Below are 21858 nucleotides of genomic sequence, written 5' to 3'. Positions count from 1 at the left end.
AGGACTGCCACAAAGGTTAGGTTAGGTTAGACTATGTTGGGTTAGACTAGGTTAGGTTAGACTAGGTTAGGTTAGACTAGGTTAGGTTAGACTACGTTAGGTTATACTAGGTTAGGTTAGGTTAGGTAAGGTTAGGTTTGACTGTGGTATTTCGGCGTTAAGGTACATTTAAGAAACACAAACAAATTCATTCAGTTGTTATTTCGGCGTTGTGGTACACAGCAGTTTTCTAGCTGTCGGCGTTGTGGTCAATTTTGATATTCGGCGTTATGGTATTTCGGCGTTGAGGTAACGACCCCACCACGAGCACCCATCAGGTTCATAGGCAAACAATATGTTTCATGAATGATTCTTGCGATGACCCCCTCGTCTCATCACGAGCACCCAGCAATATGTTTCATGAATGATTCTTGCGATGGGAAACATTGATTTGAAACATGTTGGACATACGCCATTCATAGTCTGTAGTTTACACTTGTTTGTCGTAGTAAAGACCTGAAGAACGGACCAAACAAAAAGATGAATGCGCATATACACACATATAAAACAAAGCCTAGACCAAACAATGTCCAATGTTAACTACACAGACAGCACAGAGATTTCGTGGAAGGATTCAGAACAATTATGAAAGCACAGCCGCGCTCAGTGTGACATGTTTGTGCTATCTATGCATTTAACATTTAACATCGGCTGATTTTGGCTTGGTTTTCTGTGTTGTGATCATTCATATTTATTTGTTCGTTCTTCATGTTTTCTCTACGATATACAGTGAAAACCAGAAATGGCGTATATCCAACATAATTTTTTGAAGCGCAAAAATTCGTTGAAAACTCATGTTAGCTATAAAGTGCTTACCAAGGTTAGTATACGCCTTTAGAGTTGAATTGCAAATAATAACGTATTTTAGATGAAACATTGAGGGTCTCGAAAATGTTTGAATGGACTATGTTCTACAACCACCGCAAAAATTACCGCCGTAGTAAAATGATTTCACTGACGCTTATTGACAACTTAAGCGATGAATCTACAGCCGAAGCTTGGCGGTCGAGTTCAGACTTAGCCAGCACAAACGTTCGCCAGACGAGAATTAGTCGAATCTAAGTGTGGCTACCTCGTCTGTTCCGCATAATGCAGTACGGGTACATGGGAGTAGCACGCAACTGTGGACAGGAGGGAATCCTCCGAGACTCGCCTAACCCACTGCAGTAAACTCTGCAATCATACTTTACTTTGTTACGTCATAAAATGTCATAACTTAAGAGCCTATTTTAATATTAAAGTAACTGAAGGTTCCGATTACATCTAAGAATTTCGTTAGAATCTCTGAAATCGGATCATTAATAATAGCTCCAGAACTTTCACCAACAATAGAAGCATCTCAAGTATCAAATTTAGTTTTTCCGAAATGTTTTTAATAATTCATTATGCGGTAAATCGTAATCAATAAAATTGAGCAGCAGTACAAAAGTAACAGTTAGGGTACAGTTATTTTATCCTCGGGAAATAAATTAATACCAAAATGAAACGTAATTTTTGAAGAAAATTAACACGTATAATAACATACTAACTAAAATACCTCAAGTACCTACTTTAACTGTGCGTGAGATTCCTTTCGATAGGAATTATTGAGCCAAGCGTCTCTTGAATTATTTATGTAATTAACATATTTTTAAAGATTTTCTTTTACGAGTTCGTGTTCAAATAAAGTAAAACATTGTCCGTAAATGTATACAAAGATCTGCCGTGGATTCGCGAAGGTGGAAATGTTTCAACTGACGCAAGCCAACGGACTCGAGGTAAGGCTGGACGAGCGACGCCGACCACTGTCCGGTAACGGTGCTACTGCTACTAGCGGTCTCCCGCCAGCCGGGTCGCGGGCACTTCGCGCGTGATCCCGACACTATCTCGCCCACTCGGCGCTCAGCACCGAGGCTTTCCTTTTGCTCGCGCTTTTCACCACCTTTTCCATTTTCCATACACATATCATGCAATACACTCACAGTCTGTTATTTCATTTCATTATCATTACTATTAATTACTTTTTTCCTGGAAATTTATTCCGTTAGCGCTCCTGTATTTGTTGTTGTTAGGCCACAAATTATCATATCACCGCATATTTACTAACCGTTTTTGTCGAGCTGTTAAAGCTCACGCAAGAATGATTATTATTATTTACCACTGTTATTTAACTAATGGTAATACACTGATACGATTGAGGTGAAACACAAAATGCAAAAGAGCTATCGATATAAATGGACAGGAAAAGTTCTCAAATGATAGTTACGACAAGAAAATGAAATAACTAATATAACGTGTAAGATCAAGACTTAAACATTCACGACTCATCAAAATTTATTTGCAAAAGCAAAAAAAAAGTGCTTTAACAATCTGTAACCCAAGCAGTGTGTGCCCCGTGGTATAGAGTTCCGTAACTTACCCAAGAAGGCACAAACATTCCAAACCTACGAAAACTTTACAACTTGCAACAAACTATGCTCATACAGTAAGGAATGGGCGTCATGCGCTAATTTTGGTGAGTCGTAAGTGAACAAATTGAGAAATGGTTCCAGGCCTGGATGTAAGAAGTCATAGAGTTGTGAGTGCAATATTTGCAATGTTAATGATCGAAATCAAAACGAGAACCTCCTAATTAAGATAGCAAAACTTTTTTTTTCCTCTGTTATAAACATGTTAACGGCTAGTTATTTGTATGTGTGTTTTTAACACTTTAGTTTTAAAATACATACTCACTTCACACAGCAGTTTTACGATTATGTATATTCTTAGCCACGGTCATACAGACAGGCTGGCCACTTCCTAGCCTCTGCCTTGGCGTATCTCGTCCGCCTAGTGAAGCTCGTGGCGGCCTGCGAACTAACGGCGGTAGTAGCAGTTGTGTTAAATGAGTTTCATATAAAATATATTAAGCCTAATTCCGTCTCAATTTTTGAAATATTTTCCTAGATGACTATTTTTTCCCCCATTCGTTTGGGTGCTTGGTAAATGCCTAATGTGTACCAATGCCTAATATTTTTTTACGGATTTGTTAAATAAGTGAAGTGATGTTTCAGGAATATGTTTTAAAGTATTTTCAAGTCAAGGGGGGGGGGGGGGGGCGCGCAGTGGTCAAGCGCATGGCCTGGCAATCTGTAAGCTCGGGTTTAATACCCACTGATATTGTTTTTTTTTATTTTTTTATTTCTCACGATATTAAACTATTAATCACAGAATTTAAATATTTTGAAACAGTTAAATTACTCAAATGTTTGAGGTTTTGAATAAAATCACAAACCAATCCCTACAGCAAATACAATTCAAAACTATATCAGTAGTATATTAAAGTATTTCCGGGCCCAGGGTCCAGGGCAAGGAACGAGGTGCCGAACATCATTACGTCACGACGGACATCTTGGATGGCTTGACCTTCAAAATTTGCAAAAGAAACTCAAAATTTGCCCAAATTGGAAAAATTTCCAGTTTTCAGAGAAAAACATCGGCAAAAAATTCTAAAAAAAAATCTGAAACTCAAAAATTCAATTTTCTAGGAGAAACCCCATTAAAAAAATCATAAATTTGAAATGCCTCAAAACACTTTTCCCTTCAAAAAAAATGAAAATAACTAAAAGCTGTTTAAATTCCTTATCGGCTAGCCGCCCTAAGCCTTTACAATTAAGTTGTAATGGCTGCCATAATGTATTATGTCACGTCCGCCATCTTTAAATTCCGTAATTATAAGCTAGAATTAAGAAAAAAAATTAAAACCATTAAAAAACCTACTTATGTCATGGATTCCTCGGTTCGAACGCGTCGAGGTCATTCAATTAAAAATGGCGACAGCTAATATCTCTACGGAAGCCACCGGCAGACCGACTTCCCGCCACTAATGCCAAGACAGATATTACAACGGCCAGTATTACACCATAACGGCCAAATTGTTTTCGTCTGTGGAGCCTGCCATTTTGGATCCAAAATATTGTTTTTGTCTGCAATAGAAATCTGCTACTATAAGAGTTTCATTTTTACCCACTAGAGTGCAGTATTATCTAATGCCACGGCGCCCGCCATTTTGTCGGTCATCTTGGCCATCATCTTGAAATTCTGTAGTTATTAGCAAGAAATTCGGAGAAATGTTCAAAATTTATAAAAAAAATCTTATTAAAGTAAAGATTGATTTAATGTATTCCGGTCTTGGGTTCTATCCCTGGACGATGCAAAAGAGTTAATTTGAGGAAAAAATCACAAGTTAAAAAAATTTAGTTCAAAATACTAAAAGTGGCATAGATTCCTAATCTACCAACCTCCAGTAAGACTCTGATAACATAATTGCTGCCATATTGGAAATTCTTAATCACCGACCTGGAAATTCCAAAAATAACTAATAAAATCACCTATTTAAATAATGATTGATTTGATTGATTCCTGTCCACGGTTTGATACCAGGCAGTACAGAGTTCATTTAAGTTAATAATTATACATTAATTATATTATAAATAATTATAAATTAAACTGTATAAGACCCGGTATACAATAACTAAAAAACATCAATATCACACGAAACAGCAGGGCACAGGAGAAAGGAGTTAGCACATACCAAGTGCTAGTCACTCCTGTGGTAAGGACGTGTTCGATACCCACCCGCCAACTTAGCACTTTAATTTTACCTTGCGTAGAAAAATAAATTCCAATAAGTACATGTGAAGTTAAAAGTATTCGCATACGACTAGTCAAAGTACTTAAATTCAATACGTTAGCCACAAAGTTTTTTTAAAAATTGTCACGAGGACGAGCAGTAGCGGATCCAGAGGGGGGGCTAAGGGGCTCAGGCCCCCTCCAAAAGCATCTGGGTCCACTATTGTTTTAGTGTTTGCCTTGATAAAGCCTAGCCTCAGCTGGGTCAAGCCCCTCCCAAACCAAAATCCTGGATCCGCCACTGAGGACGAGGCAGGGCGAGGCTGGACGAGGCTGGACGAAGCCGCGAAGGCCCATCTGGCGTCACATTGAAGACTGACCTTGCGCGCGGGGAGAGATTCGCCAGCTTGCAGAAGTGTCGGGTGGCCGTCCAACTGCTTGCTCAAGGCGCGCATGGCGTCGCTTACCGACCATCAAGCCAATGCGTAAGAATGGTTGAAATCATAACCCGGTACATGTAAAGTACTTGTTGCTTTTTGGAATGGCTACAAAAGTACGAAAAACGGAACAAGAGTAGAAAACGAGCCTACCAAAGTAACATTTGCGCCCCGAAAAAATTTTGTAGTGCATATACCAGAGTCTAATCCAGGCCATACTCCACAAAAAAAAAAAAAAGACATCGTAACTAATAATAAGAACAACAAAAATCTTCAAACAGGACAAGCTTTTGCGAACCAAGAGGTATTTTTTGCTGATAGTCGGCGAATATTTTAAACGGGTTATGCACAATGCCAGACAAATAGATCAAGTTTATACAAAACAAGAGGACTTAACAAGCAATGACCTTTTTCAAGCAGACAAGAGTCTTCGAACAGTCAGACCAATTTGTATGGATCTAATCTAAAACCAGACCACGAGGTGCTGAAACACAAAATCTTCAGTCCAGACTGCAGCGCTTGACTACGCACATTTAACGAAACTACGCACATTCAACAAAAGGACACGCGATGAACACACATTCGTCAAAAAAGGACACACACTGGACACGCAATGCACACACTGGACACACATTCGACAAAAAAATACATACACTATACAAACTTACAAACTCTGGACATACACTGGTCGCATGGACACACATTGGACCCAAATTCGACAAGGACACACAGTCGAGAGAACTTAGTTTTAGTTAGAAATCAAATTTAGAGGAATAAAACAATAATTTTTTTAAATGCAAATAATTGATTTTTGTTTTCAAATTTATACACAAGCAGGTTAAACAAGTCATAATTGTATGTAGCCTGCATTTCTTAGTTCTCGTAGTATGGGTACTAATTCATTGGGGTGCAAATAGTTTCCTCAACTAATCGATGCCAGTAGCAGTATCAGACGATCGACCAATATGTTAAGATCTTGCCAAAACGTTCTGTCCTCTTCCTGGAATGTTCATTATTGTTATTTTTAAGATCTCTGAAGTTTTCTGTTTTATTGTCAGCCTCAAAGTCACTGTCGCCATCATCGCAGAAGTTAGCCTCTTCACCATGATTACTGTAAGAAACTGAAATCGCTGATGTCGAAGCTTCACCGACTTCAACTTCCTTATTAAGAGTCGATCATTTTTACAAGGTAAGGAGGATCTATTTGAATTCGGCTTGAATGTATTCTCACTTTTCACGGTGGTGAAACTTCTACTGGTTTTAGTCTTCCTTAAACTGTCAGCATCCTTCACTTTATGTTCTTTGTCGAGATCAGGAGAGCTATGAACAAAATCACGTTCAAGACAAGGAAGATTATTGAAATCGTGCAGTACACTCTTCTTTAGAATAGTAGCTCCATCGTTGTCCTGCATCTTGTAATTGGACTTGGCTTTACAGGTTTTGCCGTGTGTTTTCGTGCAAACAACCTACTACACCGATCACAACTTAACATTTTGAGTAGTGGGTTTTTAACACAATCATTCTTCTTATGGCGTCTAGCATTCTTTCTCAGGACAAACTCCTTTCTGCAGTATCTACAGCGGGGTTCTATTCATACAGCTGCAGGCAACGAAACGGGATCCATATTATCTCCTGCGACTAATACCATATGCATACTGAGAGTTACAAATATAAACAATTACTATAATATAATTTTTAATATTTCTTCGGCGAGAGTTAATTTATCGCATAAGAAACTTGTTGCACGTAGTACCCAATCCTGCCCACAGATGACGCTATGTGTTGTGTTGAGGTAAATATTATTTAATTTTTTAATTGCTCTCTCTCTCTCACGGTCGCAAAAGAAAGAGGGCTTCGCTAGACATTAAAGAGATAGAGGTTCGTATTGCATGACAGTGTTTCTCAACCATCTCAAGGCATAGTATTCGACTCATTAATAAATCTCTTTTGTTTGAAATAAACAAAAAAATATTGTATTTTCTGATTCAAAAATTTCACCCAGTAAAAAAATCCTGCAAGAAATAAAAGACAACCAAGAAACAAAAAAGACATCCAAGAAACAAATAAAGTCGTCCAAGAAACAAAAAATCCAAAAGTAGTACCAAAAACACAAAATCGTCCAAATATCGCCAAAAAACAAAAAAAGTCCAAAAAAAGTCATCTGATAAAAGAAAAGTCATCTGATAAAATAAAAGTCATCTGATAAAATAAAAGTCGTCCGATAAAAGAGAAGCCATCCGACAAAAGAGAAGCCGTCCGACAAAAGAAAAGTCGTCCGACAAAATAAAAGTCGTTCGATAAAACAAAAGTCACCTGATTAAAGAAAAGTCACCTGATTAAAGAAAAGTCATCCGAAAAAAGAAAATTCTCTCGATAAAAGAAAAGTCGTCCGATAAAATAAAGTCGTCAAAAAAAATGGAAAGTCATCCAATAAATGTAGTCAAACCGAAAGTCTCTGACAAACAATCGTCCACGTTTCAGTCACATACCTGCCAACTTTTTGAAACTCCTATCAGTAAAACTTTATAATTTATAAAATTTGGTGTAAATCATGTTCGGCAATTACTAAGTACTGGTAACCAATATCAATTTCTCGACTTTCCCATAACCTTATATTAGACCCAACAACATCTCATGCAAAACAAATCTAAAAATATTTTTTCTAGTGCTGCTGTAATCTAATCTAATCTAATATATTATAAAATGCTTTGTTAGTACGTAAATACACAATTTTCTCAATCACCACCAACCCCAATCAACTTCCCTTTGGGGTGGTAAATACCCCCTGGTCTCCAGGTGGTAGTAAGGGAGTTTGGTGGTTGTGGGTGGTTGTGGGTGGTTGTGGGTGGTTGTGGGTGGTTGTGGGTGGTTGTGGGTGGTTGTGGGTGGCGAAAATGTTAAAACATATATTTCTGTCCTTTTCTGATGCATGAGGACTTCTGAAAAGATCCCAAAATTTCTTGAATGGTCTAGAAAGTTCCAAAGTGTATAAAATGGTTATAATTGATCTGGAAAGTTCTAGAAATATCTGGAACGATCTAGAAAATTCTATAATGAGTGCAAACTATTATAATCGATATAGAATGTTTGAGAAAGTTATACTAATTTCTGGCTTCATCTAGAAAGTTCCAAAATGTCCAAAACTGTTATTATCAAGTTAGAATGTTCGAGAACATTCTAGAAATTTCCCGAATGATCTGGAAAGTTCCAAAATGAGTGCAATTTATTATGATCTATTTAGAATGATCGAGAAAGTGCTAGAAATTTTCCGAATAATCTGGAAAGTTCCAAAATGAGTGCAATTGATTATGATCGATTTAGAATGTTCGCGAAATTTCTAGAAAATTCTAAAATGAGTTCAATTTATTATAAGCGATTTCAAATGTTCGAGAAAGTTCTAATTTTTTTTGGATTGATCTGGAAAGTTCCAGAATGTATACGAGTGCTATTAATGATCTAAAAGAACCAAATCGAAGTGATGTACATCTAAATATTTTAGAGTGATCTGGTACTGGAAATTTCGGAGTCTGATGGTATATAAACCGAAATGCAGTGACTTTTCGTCAGTGTTAACATTGTGACAATCAAGAAATTTATTTTGTGTAACTTTATTACATCGTTGTTATATATATAAAAAATGCCAAAGCGGAAAAAAATATTTACCAAATCTAAAGTGGATTCACAAAGAAGCAAGTGTTGTAAAAATAAATTCAAAACAAAAAATAATGCTAAAATAAAAAATGTCAATGTATAATATATATCAATATATAATGTAACATGTAATATGTATATGAATAATATAATATGTAAATATGTAAATAATACATGAACTTTTCATTTACTAAACTTTTTCTTAAAATAATTTTAATTAGTTAATTAGTTTACTCTATTAGATATACTCTATATAGACCGCATGTTTAATGGCCGAATAGGTCTCTCAATATCGAAAATAGAAATCTATAATATCTATGTTAAAAAATGTATTCTTAAATATTTTTTATACCATTAAACATGCGATGTACCTTAACCTGAGAAACACCGGGTTTCGCTGCTAGTAATATTTTAAAAAAATTCGCACCACAATGTTAACAACTACACAAAAAACTTACACTGAGAACAATAAACCAAACATGAAGGTGGTCTTAACCTTTAAAAAAAAATGTTGTACTGATGGATGAATGATTCGTGAATTTATGTGAAAAAAAATTAATCTGTAGTGTTCTGCTTCATTTGTAATGATGATGAAGTGGCCTACTTTGCTGCTTGCACGAAAACACTGCTGAAGTTTTGTTGATAACATGGTCCAGACCTCTCGCATTTCAGAACAGAGATTGAGTGGAGTGTTTTCTCTTTACATATATGACCTAAATCTGTTGTTTTTTTTTATTTATTTTTTTTAAACCGAGTTAAAGATACGTTCGCATTCCGCATTACTGTGTGGTATACTTAAAATGGAAATATTACCTTTGATATTCTGTCATATTTACAAACCCCTTCAACTCCTTGTGTATGTGATAACACTGCCCATTTCACATTACTCGACACATCTTTATCCACAACAGAAAAAATGTCATCAATCTGCACATTTGTAAATTGTTTATGGAGTTCGTCTATTGCCGAATCAATAGTTTCCTCTTTTATCACAGGCAAGATAATGGGGAACAATTTCACAAAGTAACACACAGAGGAAAATTGTCAATTTTCAATTACTTTCAATAGTGCCACTTCTGCATGTTTTAAAACTTCACTCTGAAAAGGAAAATTAATCATGTAATCACATGCAGTAATGAAATATTTCCTTACTGAGCTGCAGAACACGTGTTTCACTTTGCTTTCGAGAGCACATTTATTAAAATTGTTGTGTGATATCCTAGTTATTGTTGTTCTTATATTTCTTGACGTGAACTATACCATTTGTGCAAATGTCTGTATGATCAGATGGACGAAATTAATAAAATTGATAGATGGAAAACACCGCGAAACTAGTAAAATATATTTAATTACTCGTCAATTTTCGTATTGGTGAAAGGTATATAGGAAATATAAAAGAACAGAGCAATTAAAACTTGTTCGGAATACTTCTACGCAATTAATTACCACTTGTTACGTTCCACCATGTTTTGGAAACTAGAGCTGAGTGGCGTTTGTTTTCCAAACGGACAAATAACTTAATTTTTGATTCGTCGGAAAGAGCCAATGAGAACGACGATGTCAAGAACAAAGATGCTTCTTTGTTTGGCATCCACGTCCATGCTTGTTGTCTCTCTCACACAGACCTCGTCGTTACAAACTCAAAATTACCCGTTCAGCGAATTTCTAAATTTATTAAAAAGTTTTGAAATTCGTAAAAAAAATCTAGGCTCCGTAAAACCGTAAAACAATGCCTCTATCCGTAAAAGTTGGCAGGTATGCACTTACTAACGGTAGAATACTACTTTTGGTTCCGCAGGGCTCCACCTACTGACTGTTGTCAAAATAACACACTGTAGCTTGTTTTCACACCTAGAATTATGTTTAAGGCGTGTAGTTAGTATTTTTTTTTAATTTGGATATTTATTGATAAAGTTTAGACTGTATACCATAGAAATTTTAATCCCGTATTTAATAATACAAATTTAAAGTTTTAATGAATTTTAATCTTATCCAACGAAGAAAGTTTTAAGTTCAATAACACTTCATTCGGCGCTAAAATGAAATTATAATAACCAACCTACGAGGTTCGGGAAATAAAGAAAAAAAAAAGGGGCTGAAAAACTTTATTTTTTACTTTCAAATTTCAAATGTAATTATGAGATACGTATTTACATAGAACTATGGAGAACAGCTCAAAAGACAATTCGCCCGCTATCTATCTATATATATAATGTTAGTGACTAAACATTGTTCGCCGACCAAATCTTTACTTATGTCATCTGCAATTTTATGTGCTAGCAAAAGCAATATCACACTCATTTATTATAAGTAAGCGAGTGAGCAAGTATGCGAGTGAGCAAGTATACGTGTACGAAAGAATGTAAGAAAAGCAAGTGTGCTACAAAAAAAAGATGTAATCGAGCGGCCCACTACTAGGCCCCCTCACCCCCTCTATCAACGAGCATCCATCCCCTCCTAATCGTTGCACTTAGTTGCTCCCTGCACCTTAAACTTTCGTAACGCTCTGATGAAGTATGTCTCGAGTTACGCTACCGGCACTGAACGCTTAGAGAATGTGACATATGCTGTTAGGCTTCAGAGCACTAGGAGTGCCAGCTCTGACAACCCCACTTCATCAAATGGATGAACACATGCCTCCCTCGAGCACTGTTGTCAACGATACATCTGCATTATTCCCAAGCCAGCACTGCGGGTGTTTCATTCAGCTGCAATGAACAAACCTCGATCATCAATAACTTTGGCAGATTTACGCGAATTAGCACTTCCACATCAGCGTTTCGGCACCTAAACCGAGAGTCAATTCATTTCACATTATTTTTTGACGTGATAACGTCTTATAAATCGATGAACGCCGGCTGCACGCATGAAAAAGAATGACCCATTGTCACGTTCCACTTGAGCCGAGCGTGCAAGAACCGGCCAACCACCGTGCGAGAAAATCTTCTATAATATCAAACAGGTTAAGGCGGGCTTTTTAAAAGCAGCAATTTAATTTTTCATTTATTTATTGGTCAGTTTATTTCTATAACTAATTTTTCGTGATTATATTTAAACAAATTATTCAAATCAAATTTGCAAAAACTGTAAATAATATTTGAAAATTAAAAAGTATGCAATTTTTCATCAATGTTTTCTTATGACGTTATCACGTAAAATTATTGTCCGTAAACCGACTTTACAGACCAATCCCCTTTTTTTTAATACACACATTTACTGCCATTCATACTCTCACAAACTGCTCATAGTTTACTTCGTTGCCAGCCATATTAAATTAAACCAGATTAGTAAAATTTTTAGTCGAAAGATCAAATTACTTTTTTTAATGTCACTAAACAAACAAACCTCTACTCGTACCTTCCAAATAATAGTTTCAGACAGGGTAATAAAGGCCTCGTGTCTTAATATAAAAAAAGTACAAAAATTCAATGTATACGCAGAAATATTTTTCATACGGAATTTTGTATCTGGCACCAACACGCACATATTGTACAAAAGGCTCCAGTTCGCGAGTTTTTCTATCTGTTGAAATTAAATTTCCCTGGCTTTGATTCTCCTTTACAGATGAAACCAGAAAATACCATTCACTGCCGTCCTTGTAAAATTGAAAAGTTATTAAACACCTGCACATGGTTAGTGCCGAAATGAGCCGCAGGCTACGCCACAAGCCGTGAGCCTGTCGCCATATTTAATTCATCATTGTGGAAATGTTTCTACTCGACTTTGGCAGCCCTAGTTCTTTCAAAATAATTCAGAATTTCTTAAACATGGTCATACATTTCTCTAAAAATTTTCAAAACTCCTCGAGTATTCTAGAAATGAATAAAAATCTAAACATTTCTAACACCTCTCTACTTTATAGAAGTATTCATTTCGTTTATGATTTTACCACCTGGTCCACCAACTCTTCAAACAAGTGAATTCAATGGTAAAATCCTTGAGTATTTAATTCAGTTTGGTCATTTAATATTATTAATTCAACATTGAATTCAGGGAATTCAACATTGTTCAACATCGTATGTGACTATGCAGGTTTTACCTGGGCCCAGTTCAACCTAGTTTTAAGATAGGAGAGTTAAGTCATGGTGCCAACTGCTGCCGTGGCTGGCCAATCCCCGCACAAAGCACGCTATGCATGACTAATCTCAGCATGACTAGGCGTCAGTGGCGGATCCAAGGGGGTGCACCAGGTGAAAGTTCCCCCCCCCCTCCCCCGAAAACAAGTTGTCTGCTACATTAATATTGCCGACAAAAATGATTGTTTCTGAAACCAAAAAATTTTTTGAATATAATTAATGAATTTGTTGTAGAATCATAAAATCTGGTGGTTGGATGTTATGTGTAGTGTGAGTAGAATAGATACAAATTTAGTAATTTTACGATATTTTTTCCTCTGGCTACTCTGAAATCCTAGGTGAAGCTCTGGCTCCGCCACTGCTAGGCGTAAAGGCTCCGGAGACTCACCCCCAGGAAGATGTTGCAGGCGTTGTCGAAGCCCGCGGCGTAGATGCGCGCCACGCGCGGGTTCTTGCGGTCGGCGATGATGCGGCACGCGAACCTCGAGATGGTGCTCTGCAGCACCTTGCTCTCCTTCGTCTTGTCGCCGGGGATCGTGTCCATCACCACGAAGTCGATGGGGGAGTCGGACGAGCGGCCGATCTGCAACACGCCGTAACCGCGGCGTCACACCTCCGCAGTCCGGGTCCTCTTTTTGGGGAGCCTTCTTTTCATGGACGAGAGAGCCGAACTCCCGATCGTGCATTTTCAGGTTTTTTTTTTGTTCATTGTAATTGTTGATAAAAGGATACTAATGGTCAATTAGTAGGGGCACGCATATTTCGCGAAAATATTCCGAGACCAGCTGAAAGGCAAAACAATGTAGCACAGTCTGTGTTCCGTGATTGGGTGAGTTTCTCTCAGGTACATGTCGATTGTAACAACACCGATCACAGTGATTCAGTGCTGAATCAAACGCGTCCTGAGTGGCTCCGTCAAACAAGGCAACGACTTCTCTTGCAGACGGCCGCCAATCACAAAGAATAAACCGCTGGTGCGGGTATACCTTGTTGCAGTCTAGTAGACGTTCAGGTTTTTTTCGCGAAGAATGCCTGCCCCTATTAATTAGGTTAGGTTAGCTACATTATAAATACTTTAAAACATTGTGGACGGTTGATTTGGTTAGGATAGCTACATTAAAGATACGGAAAAAAACAGGAACTTCGGGTTTTGGCTCTCTCGTCTGTGAAAAGAAGGCTTCCCCCTATTTTTACTCCGCTGTCCCGCTATCACAAGGACCTTGGTTATCGTCACCTTTAACACGTTCCCGCTCATGCAGCGAAAGCCTAAGGTTGCACCCCTTTTTACACAAATGTATCGGCAGTGAGTAGTGTTTAAAAAAAAATTCTGCATTTACCCATTTGATGACATTTTCGTATCAAGTGAATAAAAATGTAGTTAAAACAGCATTCAATGCCGTATATTTTTTTTGGCCAAAAGTTTTTTTTTTAGACAGATAAATATATAAACAGTTTTATCGATTTTCATAGATACAATTAAAACTGTCAGTGTACGTATTGATGGTCAGAATTGAGAAATGATTATAACAGTAACAGTTTAAGGATAATGCTGCTGCGAGGCTGCCAGGTCAGCGCTCCGCCTGCGGGAGCAGCCAAGTGACTCCTTGGCGAGCGATAGCGGGCGACGAGACGGGCTGCGGTGGGAGCAGTGTGTTGGGAGACGAACAGCAGAGTGAGCCACTGTCGACCCGAGCTCTAGTGGGAAAAGTAAATAGTTGACTTAATGAAAGTGTGATTAATGTGTGGACATATACTTAAGTTGTTGTAATTTAAAAAAAATAGTGTAACTATTAGTTGATGAATAAAACTACAGAAGAAGTTAATTGGACTATCTTTTTCGGACCTGTGTTTTTCCCCACTCGTATCAGTATATTAATCTACCAGACACCAACCCCCGAACACTTTTTCTCCCTGGATATGTACATCGTCTAAAATACAGGATATTCATAAAATAATGTCCCAGTTTCAATGGTATATAACTGTTTAATTTAGGCTATTTACAACAAATCATACATATAATTGAAGGTAAACTAACCTAGTTTTTTTTATTTTTAATGTGTGTACATTTAGTAATACGGCACACATCCAACCTAAAGTCAAATTCTTCTCACACTTTGGTTAACACGTCCGCAATAATGGAAGCAATAGCCTCTTCAATTCTGTCTCTCATCTCTGTCAAATCATTAGGTAGCGGCGTAACGTAGACACGATATTTTTTAAAACTCCAAAGGAAAAGAAAAAAATCACATGGCGTCATGTCAGGTGAACGTGGAGGCCAGCGAAAAAGAGCTCTGTCGTTACGACCTTTACGACCAATCCGACGGTCAGGGACTTCGACAATTAAACTTAAAAAAAAAAACGCACGTTGAAATGAAATCACAGATTCACTCTTAGCAAATAGTAGAACATAAAAAGCTTTATGTTCAGGAGTCGCTATTTTGTAAGAGAGAAAACAATAAATCAGTAATCGCGCGTGGCTTATCTTAAACTATTGAATGACTTTTTAATTGTGACCTTGAACCATAACTTTACAACGCTTACAGTTGATACTATTAAACTTTATAACTGGGACATTATTTTATGGACATGCTGTATATCAAACGTGAGCAACATGAGTCGCCAAGCCGCGATGACCCTGGCTGCGACCCGACTACCTAGCGGCTCGCGAGCTCGGCTAGACGCGTGCGAGCTGTGACGAGCCTGGCTCGTGTGGGCGAGCCGAGCCCGACGCAGCTGGACAGAGCACGACGCAGCTGGACAGAGCACGACGCAGTTGGACAGAGCACGACGCAGTTGGACAGAGCCCGACGCAGCTGGACAGAGCACGACGCAGCTGGACAGAGCACGACGCAGTTGGACAGAGCCCGACGCAGTTGGACAGAGCACGACGCAGTTGGACAGAGCACGACGCAGCTGGACAGAGCCGCCGGCGGGCTTGGCTCGCGGCGTAAACCATACTTAATTTTCCCGCTGTGAAAAATGCGTAGGACGATACCAGCCATTACGTATCTACTTTTGACGATTGCAAATTTGTTGCAGTATGAAAAAAAAAATAATAAAACGTTTTGCAAGTAGCTACTCCAAAAGCGTTTTCCACGCATCACCTTGTAAGGCGTGATCTAAAAATACTGAAATGTTAGAGAAAAAACTTTTTATTTAACTAGTATACAGTCGTAAGACGTCCGATTATTCCTGAAACATCGTGCGAAATCTTTTCTTGACCAGGAATCGCGCCATGGTAAAAGCCAATGCATCAAGTTGCTTGTGCAAGTCTGATAACTACAAGGCCACGAAATAGAAGTTTCTGAGGAAGAGTTCCTCCGCGGCTTACATCACACGACTGACGTGACAATTGGCCAGCAGTTTCACACGCCTTCTCCCTGGGAGAAGTGAAGAGTCTCGTTTTCTCCTAACGACTCGGGAAAGCAGGAACCCGCGGCAAATCACTAGCGCACGCTGGTGTGCAATCCGAGGGAAACACACGGCGCCGCCAAGTGACGTCCGACGGAACTCGTGTCATCTGCTCGGCCGTACCAGTATTGTGTTAAGTAGGGTAAGGTTGCCTTATTCCGTGATAAGTTATTTCTAATGAATTTACTGAACTACTTGGGAGACTATATAGGTGTAACAATTTTTTTATATAAAGTTTATTTGACAGCCAGTTAACACATGCTGTAGTATATAATTTATATAACCTCAGTTCAACATAATAATTTTCTAAAATTAACACAGCATGGATTCCTAACTCCGTGATAGGTGCCTTTATTCCGTGATAGTGGTATCCTAATTCCGTGATACATTGAAAAAATATATAAAACACATCCAAGAAATGCAATTCTGTCACAATTGTGTCCCAAGTACTATTTACACACAAAAATTAATATTTAGTACAAAATACATGCTCCAAATAAAGTGTTACAAGTCTAACACAGTGATCGTATTTCTACAACACTAGTCACTACATTTCTGCCAGATGTTACAAACATAAGTCCGGTTTCATCGCAATTCCAAATTCTATGAGGGGAATCCAAAAGATCGTGTTCAAGCAGCACTTTCTCTGGAGAATTGTAATATTCCTGTATTAACACAGGATTGACACATGATGCACGATAACTAGATAAGTTTTCAGGTCGCCTGAGAGTGAAGTTGAACCTTTTAACGTTTCAACCCCCTATACCGCTTTATTTTCCGCAGATTCTTTAACTGCATTAAACCTTTCAGCTTACCAGTGTTTTTTTGGCTATTTCATAAGCGAGTTTCCTGATTTCAAAAACAGTCAATCCGAAACCAATGACCCCCATACCTTCAACATACTTAGCAAGTTTACATTCTACATCAAATAATTCAAGCACGAATGGTACACCAACTTACACCACATCGAGATTAAAATCACTCCTCCCATCAAGATGTTCATTGGCCCTCATAACGTTTTCTTTAAATGTCGACCACGGCACTTTATAGTGCTTGGACGCCTTCTAGACTGTCCACTCTTCCTGAAGAACTTTTCTGACAGCTAGTTGCAGGGCTTGTTTTAGCACTTCGACCTCCTACTTCCAGACGATCAACAGGTTTTACCATTTTCTTTGCCCATTGTTGAACGAGGACTACCTACTGAAATAAACACATTATCGGGCTGTAAAATAAGAAACTTACTGTAAAGCAACTAAAACAAAATTATTATTATAATAAAACCAAAAACAGCTAAACTGAAGGATATATTTTGGACACAACTGATATCAAGTGTCTTTAATTGATGAACAGTCTGTAGTTTGAGAATGATAAATGAAATATTCTGTTCTACATTTAAAAATATATATATATTTACATGTTTCAGGAAAAAACAGGCACTGATTAAACATACTTCAACAATGAAATAATTTTGTTACTCCCATGCTTTAGTTTGTGCTTCCAAATTACTTGCCCAAAAACGAAATAAAAAAGAGAAACGGGAAAGCAAATACATATTTTTAAAACGAGCCCTCTACAATAATCTACACATACAGTTTACACTTAAACATTGAAAATTAAATCCTTAAAAGCGTAAGGTAGTTATATGTATATTTAAGTTTTCATTACAAAATTCACTCTACTGTTGTATAAATGATGAGTATAATTGCTTCATAGTACCCACTCTTCAAACAACTGTGCACCATATGAAAAAAAAAACGCGCGAACGAAGAGCCGCCTCTTCCCTACGAAAGAGAACATCGCGAGCTATATTTTGAGATCTGGCCCAACTATCTACTGCTACTCGCTTGATCGTGAGAGACAAAACAAAAAAATATCACGGAATAAGGGATATCACGGAAATAGGCAACCTTACCCTACAAGTACCTACTACTAGCTCGCTGTAGGAAAGGTTTTGATGGAGATTAAAAACTGACGAAAACTAGCTTCTACTGCGCAGCTTAGGTTCCCCCCTTCCTTCTTTGCGACAGAGAGGGGAGTGACGGAAATTCTCTGTCGCAAAGAAGGGAGGGGAGAACCTAAGCTGCGCAGTAGAAGCTAGTTTTCGTCAGTTTTTTATCTCCGTCAAAACCTTTCCTACAGCGAGCTAGTAGTACACTACAACCATTATATCATTTTTTTATGAGAAAGTTTCCTTCGTGATTAAATTTTTAAAAGAAAATTGATTATTACATTATAATCTCAACAAAAAAAAATAGTTGTCTTTTATAACTCCGACATTTACACAAAGAAATTTAAGTAATGATTTTGCTTGATAATGGTGAACTAAACATTTTGTATATAGGTTTTAATTTAATAGGTTTTAATACTTTATTGATCTCAATTGTTTAATTAATTTGTTAACAAAAGTCATAAGTACATATTTAAATGTTATTAAATACATTAAACAAGCATCTCCACATGCTTACAATAACATGTGTACAAAACCGACATTAAATACCCCGACTGCTTGGAAATACAATTCCTGCCGCTTCTATATATGAGACATGTCGGATTTTAAGGGGATAAGAAATACATTATTGTAGCCCAAAAGGGATTACGATAATCCCTCTGTATACTTATGTGGCCCAGTTGTATTTTTTTTTATTTCTGTCTTCGCTCTTTTTTTATTATTCTTTTAAATCCTGAGAGGTAGGGTTCCGGACCCTATAGACCTCCCCCCCCCCCCCCCCCCCGGCTACGTCACTGCCTACATCTACTGTCGTGACAGCTCGGAACTCTATAATTCCTTCCGCCAGATTAAGGCCCCCGCCCACCCGGGCACACACGCGGTGCGCAGCGCTTCGGGAAAAACAACGCGGTTTCAAAACTATTCAAGATATCCGAGTGGGGCCTGCTTACGAAAAGCATTTAAGAATTCACTGAGGGCCGAAAAGTACTTCTGATTTCAAATTTTAAGTTTTTAAACGGTATTTTTAGAAGAGTTAAAATGGCTAAATTGCGTGTTTTCAGAGTACTATTTAGACGTAAAACAACCGGTACGGATTCTTGAAAGCGCTTAAGGGTCCTGCATTACAATTTTATCTTCATTTCTCCGCCATATAATGTTACGGTCACCGCTCAAATTTTATAGTTGTCCTATGCACGCCGAGAAGACTGCGCGTCAGTTCAGAGCCTTGCGCTTAGAGGCTATACCGCGCTAGAAGCACCAGAGAGCGTCGCACTTATCATCCCGCCTTACTAACAAACGTACACCCCGACCAGACGGCCCCCTTAAGAACAAAGAATCTGAAAGCAGGGTTCCCATACTCTTAGGTCGCACAATTTCCCAGATTTTTCCCGGTTTAAACTGTCTCATCTGTGTCTGGCAAGATAACAAGATGCATTACACTTCACAAACGTACTTGTCCAAACACATTTCAACAAATAAACCTAACTCTCCTAGCTCTGTTGACTATAAAATGTTTTCCTTCACAACGTACAGTTCTCATTATTAATGGTTCTATCAACACTATCTAACTAAAACTGCCCATCTTAAGAAAAAAAAGTTTGGTCAAACATTTAAACGATACATTTTTAATTTTGATCATACGAAATGCCATATATTATTATTTCTCTTCAAATTAAAACACATTTGTCTGTTAAGATACTGTATAGCCTGGAAAATTACTTACGCTCTTTGGCTCTTAAATAGTGTCAATTTGCCCGTGTTTTCCAGGTTTTGGAGACATTTTTCGATCCACAGAGAGTTTTTTTTTCTGGGTGTTCCAAAAAATCCGTGAAACTATAAAAAATATCGGACATCAAGTCTAGCCAAGTTAACTTTTGACGCATATTTTTTATCGCCAATCATGTCTTATGAATTAAGATACCTAGCGTAACCAGGCAGTCAGTATTTTGCTAACCAATGTGTACCATTTATGCTTTATAAACGGGTAGCGGTAGAAATAATGAATTTGCTTACCTACGGGTTGTTCGGCGCGCAGCAACACGTGGTTCATAACGCGGAATGCACCTAACGTTGTCTCGTTATGGGGGGGAGGGAGGGAGGGAGAGAGAGGCCTAATCAGTTTCTGCAATAGATAGAAAAGATGAGTGCATACTTGGAAAAGCAATGACGACCACGCAGAATCCTAGAAGCCCCGCCCCCTGCATTGAGAACTTCAGGAGTGTCGTGACTTCCTGGACTTACTGCGTTTGCAGTGTTAATTAAGGGTTCCGCACAGTCAGGGATATATATATTAGGGTGCTACAAAAAAATTGATTTTTTGTGTATCGAGTTCTAATATAATATAACAAATATATTTTAAAAACTCAAAAAACGAATGTGAAGTCTGTCAGAATTGTAACGATGCATGTTGTCAATTATATGAAATATTTATAGTCAAGCAAAAACCTTAAACAGCTAAATGAGGCCAAAAGAGGCCCAAGGCTAAAATAGTGGTCAGTTACCGACATATAGGTCCTGATAGAAAAAAAAATCGTTAAATCTGCAAAATACCCCAAGATGGCTGTAAAATGCGGAATTTGTCAAAAGGTGTCACGCAAAAGTTTCCAAGGAGAAAATGATGGCTAACTACCGATAATGGAAAGAATAAAAAATCTTTAATATGGCAAAATGTTCCAGAATGTATGCAAAGAGCGAAAATTGCCTAGAGTAGTAAAAAGTAACCAACAGCGGTCCAAAGTGAGAAAATGCGAGTCGACCATGAGGAAGTTATAATGGATAGAGTCAGGCAAAAAGCGAAAATAGCAGAAAGTGTCCCAAGCAAGAGTGGTTTAAGGAGACCAAATAAGTCAACCACGACTTGGTCCTTATGGAAGGTAATGAAAACAGCAACAGACAGATATAAACTGCAATTAGACAAACGGGGTCAATATTTCCTGTGGGAAAGTGGCAGTTAACAACTGAGAGGGTACGTTGGGGGGAGGGGGGAAATGGCTAAAATGGCTCACAGTGGTCAGTGAGTTCCGAGGGGAATCCATTACGCCACCGCAGTCCGAGCCGGCTCGCTCTACAAGGTCATTACCGCACAAAGTCACCCGCAGCGACAAATGCTGAAAATTGTCCAACGATATATCTACTTTAAAAAACTGTAACTGACTCACAGTACAGTCCTTCCACAAATAAACAGAAGATGCAAACTACTACCTTAGTAGTTTGTAGACTTATTAATGTACAAGTTTGTGAGTTTTGATGTTTTTAACTCAATCACATATTTACTACTAAACCAATTAATTATTTGGGTAGAGGTAATCCTTACACTGGAATAACACACAGGAGGTAATTCATTGCAAAATTCCACCTCTAGGAGGGCAAAAATGCTGTAAGTTTGGTTTCATAAAGAAACAGACTCTACTGAAGTGGAAGTTATAAAACGTATAATATACATACTATATACATAAAGTGTTACGTCAATGTTGTATTTATATTTTTTATTAACCGCAAACGGGGTAAAGTGGAATAAGTTGAATTCAAAATAATCGTATTTCTAAAGATAATCATTCGAGAGGAAAGATGGCGGGCATGAAATAATAACAACCAACTGTTTTAACCACTTTCTAAATTACACACATTGGGGTATGAAAGGAGATATATTGGTCTAACACATCATTTTATAATGTAAAAGTTTAGACCTTTTTTTATAGTCAATTAC

General features: G+C 37.9%; 1 protein-coding gene across 2 annotated transcripts in view; it reads right to left on the bottom strand.

Moving 5' to 3' along the window:
• Window positions 1–21858, bottom strand: part of LOC134535810 (protein pellino) — a 298764-nt gene that overhangs the window by 38450 nt on the left and 238456 nt on the right. For both annotated transcript variants that reach the window (XM_063375094.1, XM_063375095.1), the window contains exon 5: window positions 13182–13376. In XM_063375094.1, coding sequence (XP_063231164.1) covers window positions 13182–13376 — 195 coding nt within the window. The remainder of the gene's footprint in view (window positions 1–13181; window positions 13377–21858) is intronic.

Source organism: Bacillus rossius, chromosome 10 (genome assembly GCF_032445375.1).
Source record: "Bacillus rossius redtenbacheri isolate Brsri chromosome 10, Brsri_v3, whole genome shotgun sequence".
Lineage (NCBI taxonomy): Eukaryota > Metazoa > Arthropoda > Insecta > Phasmatodea > Bacillidae > Bacillus > Bacillus rossius.
The sequence above is the reverse complement of the archived record's forward strand: the minus strand, read 5'-3'. Positions and strand labels throughout refer to the sequence as shown.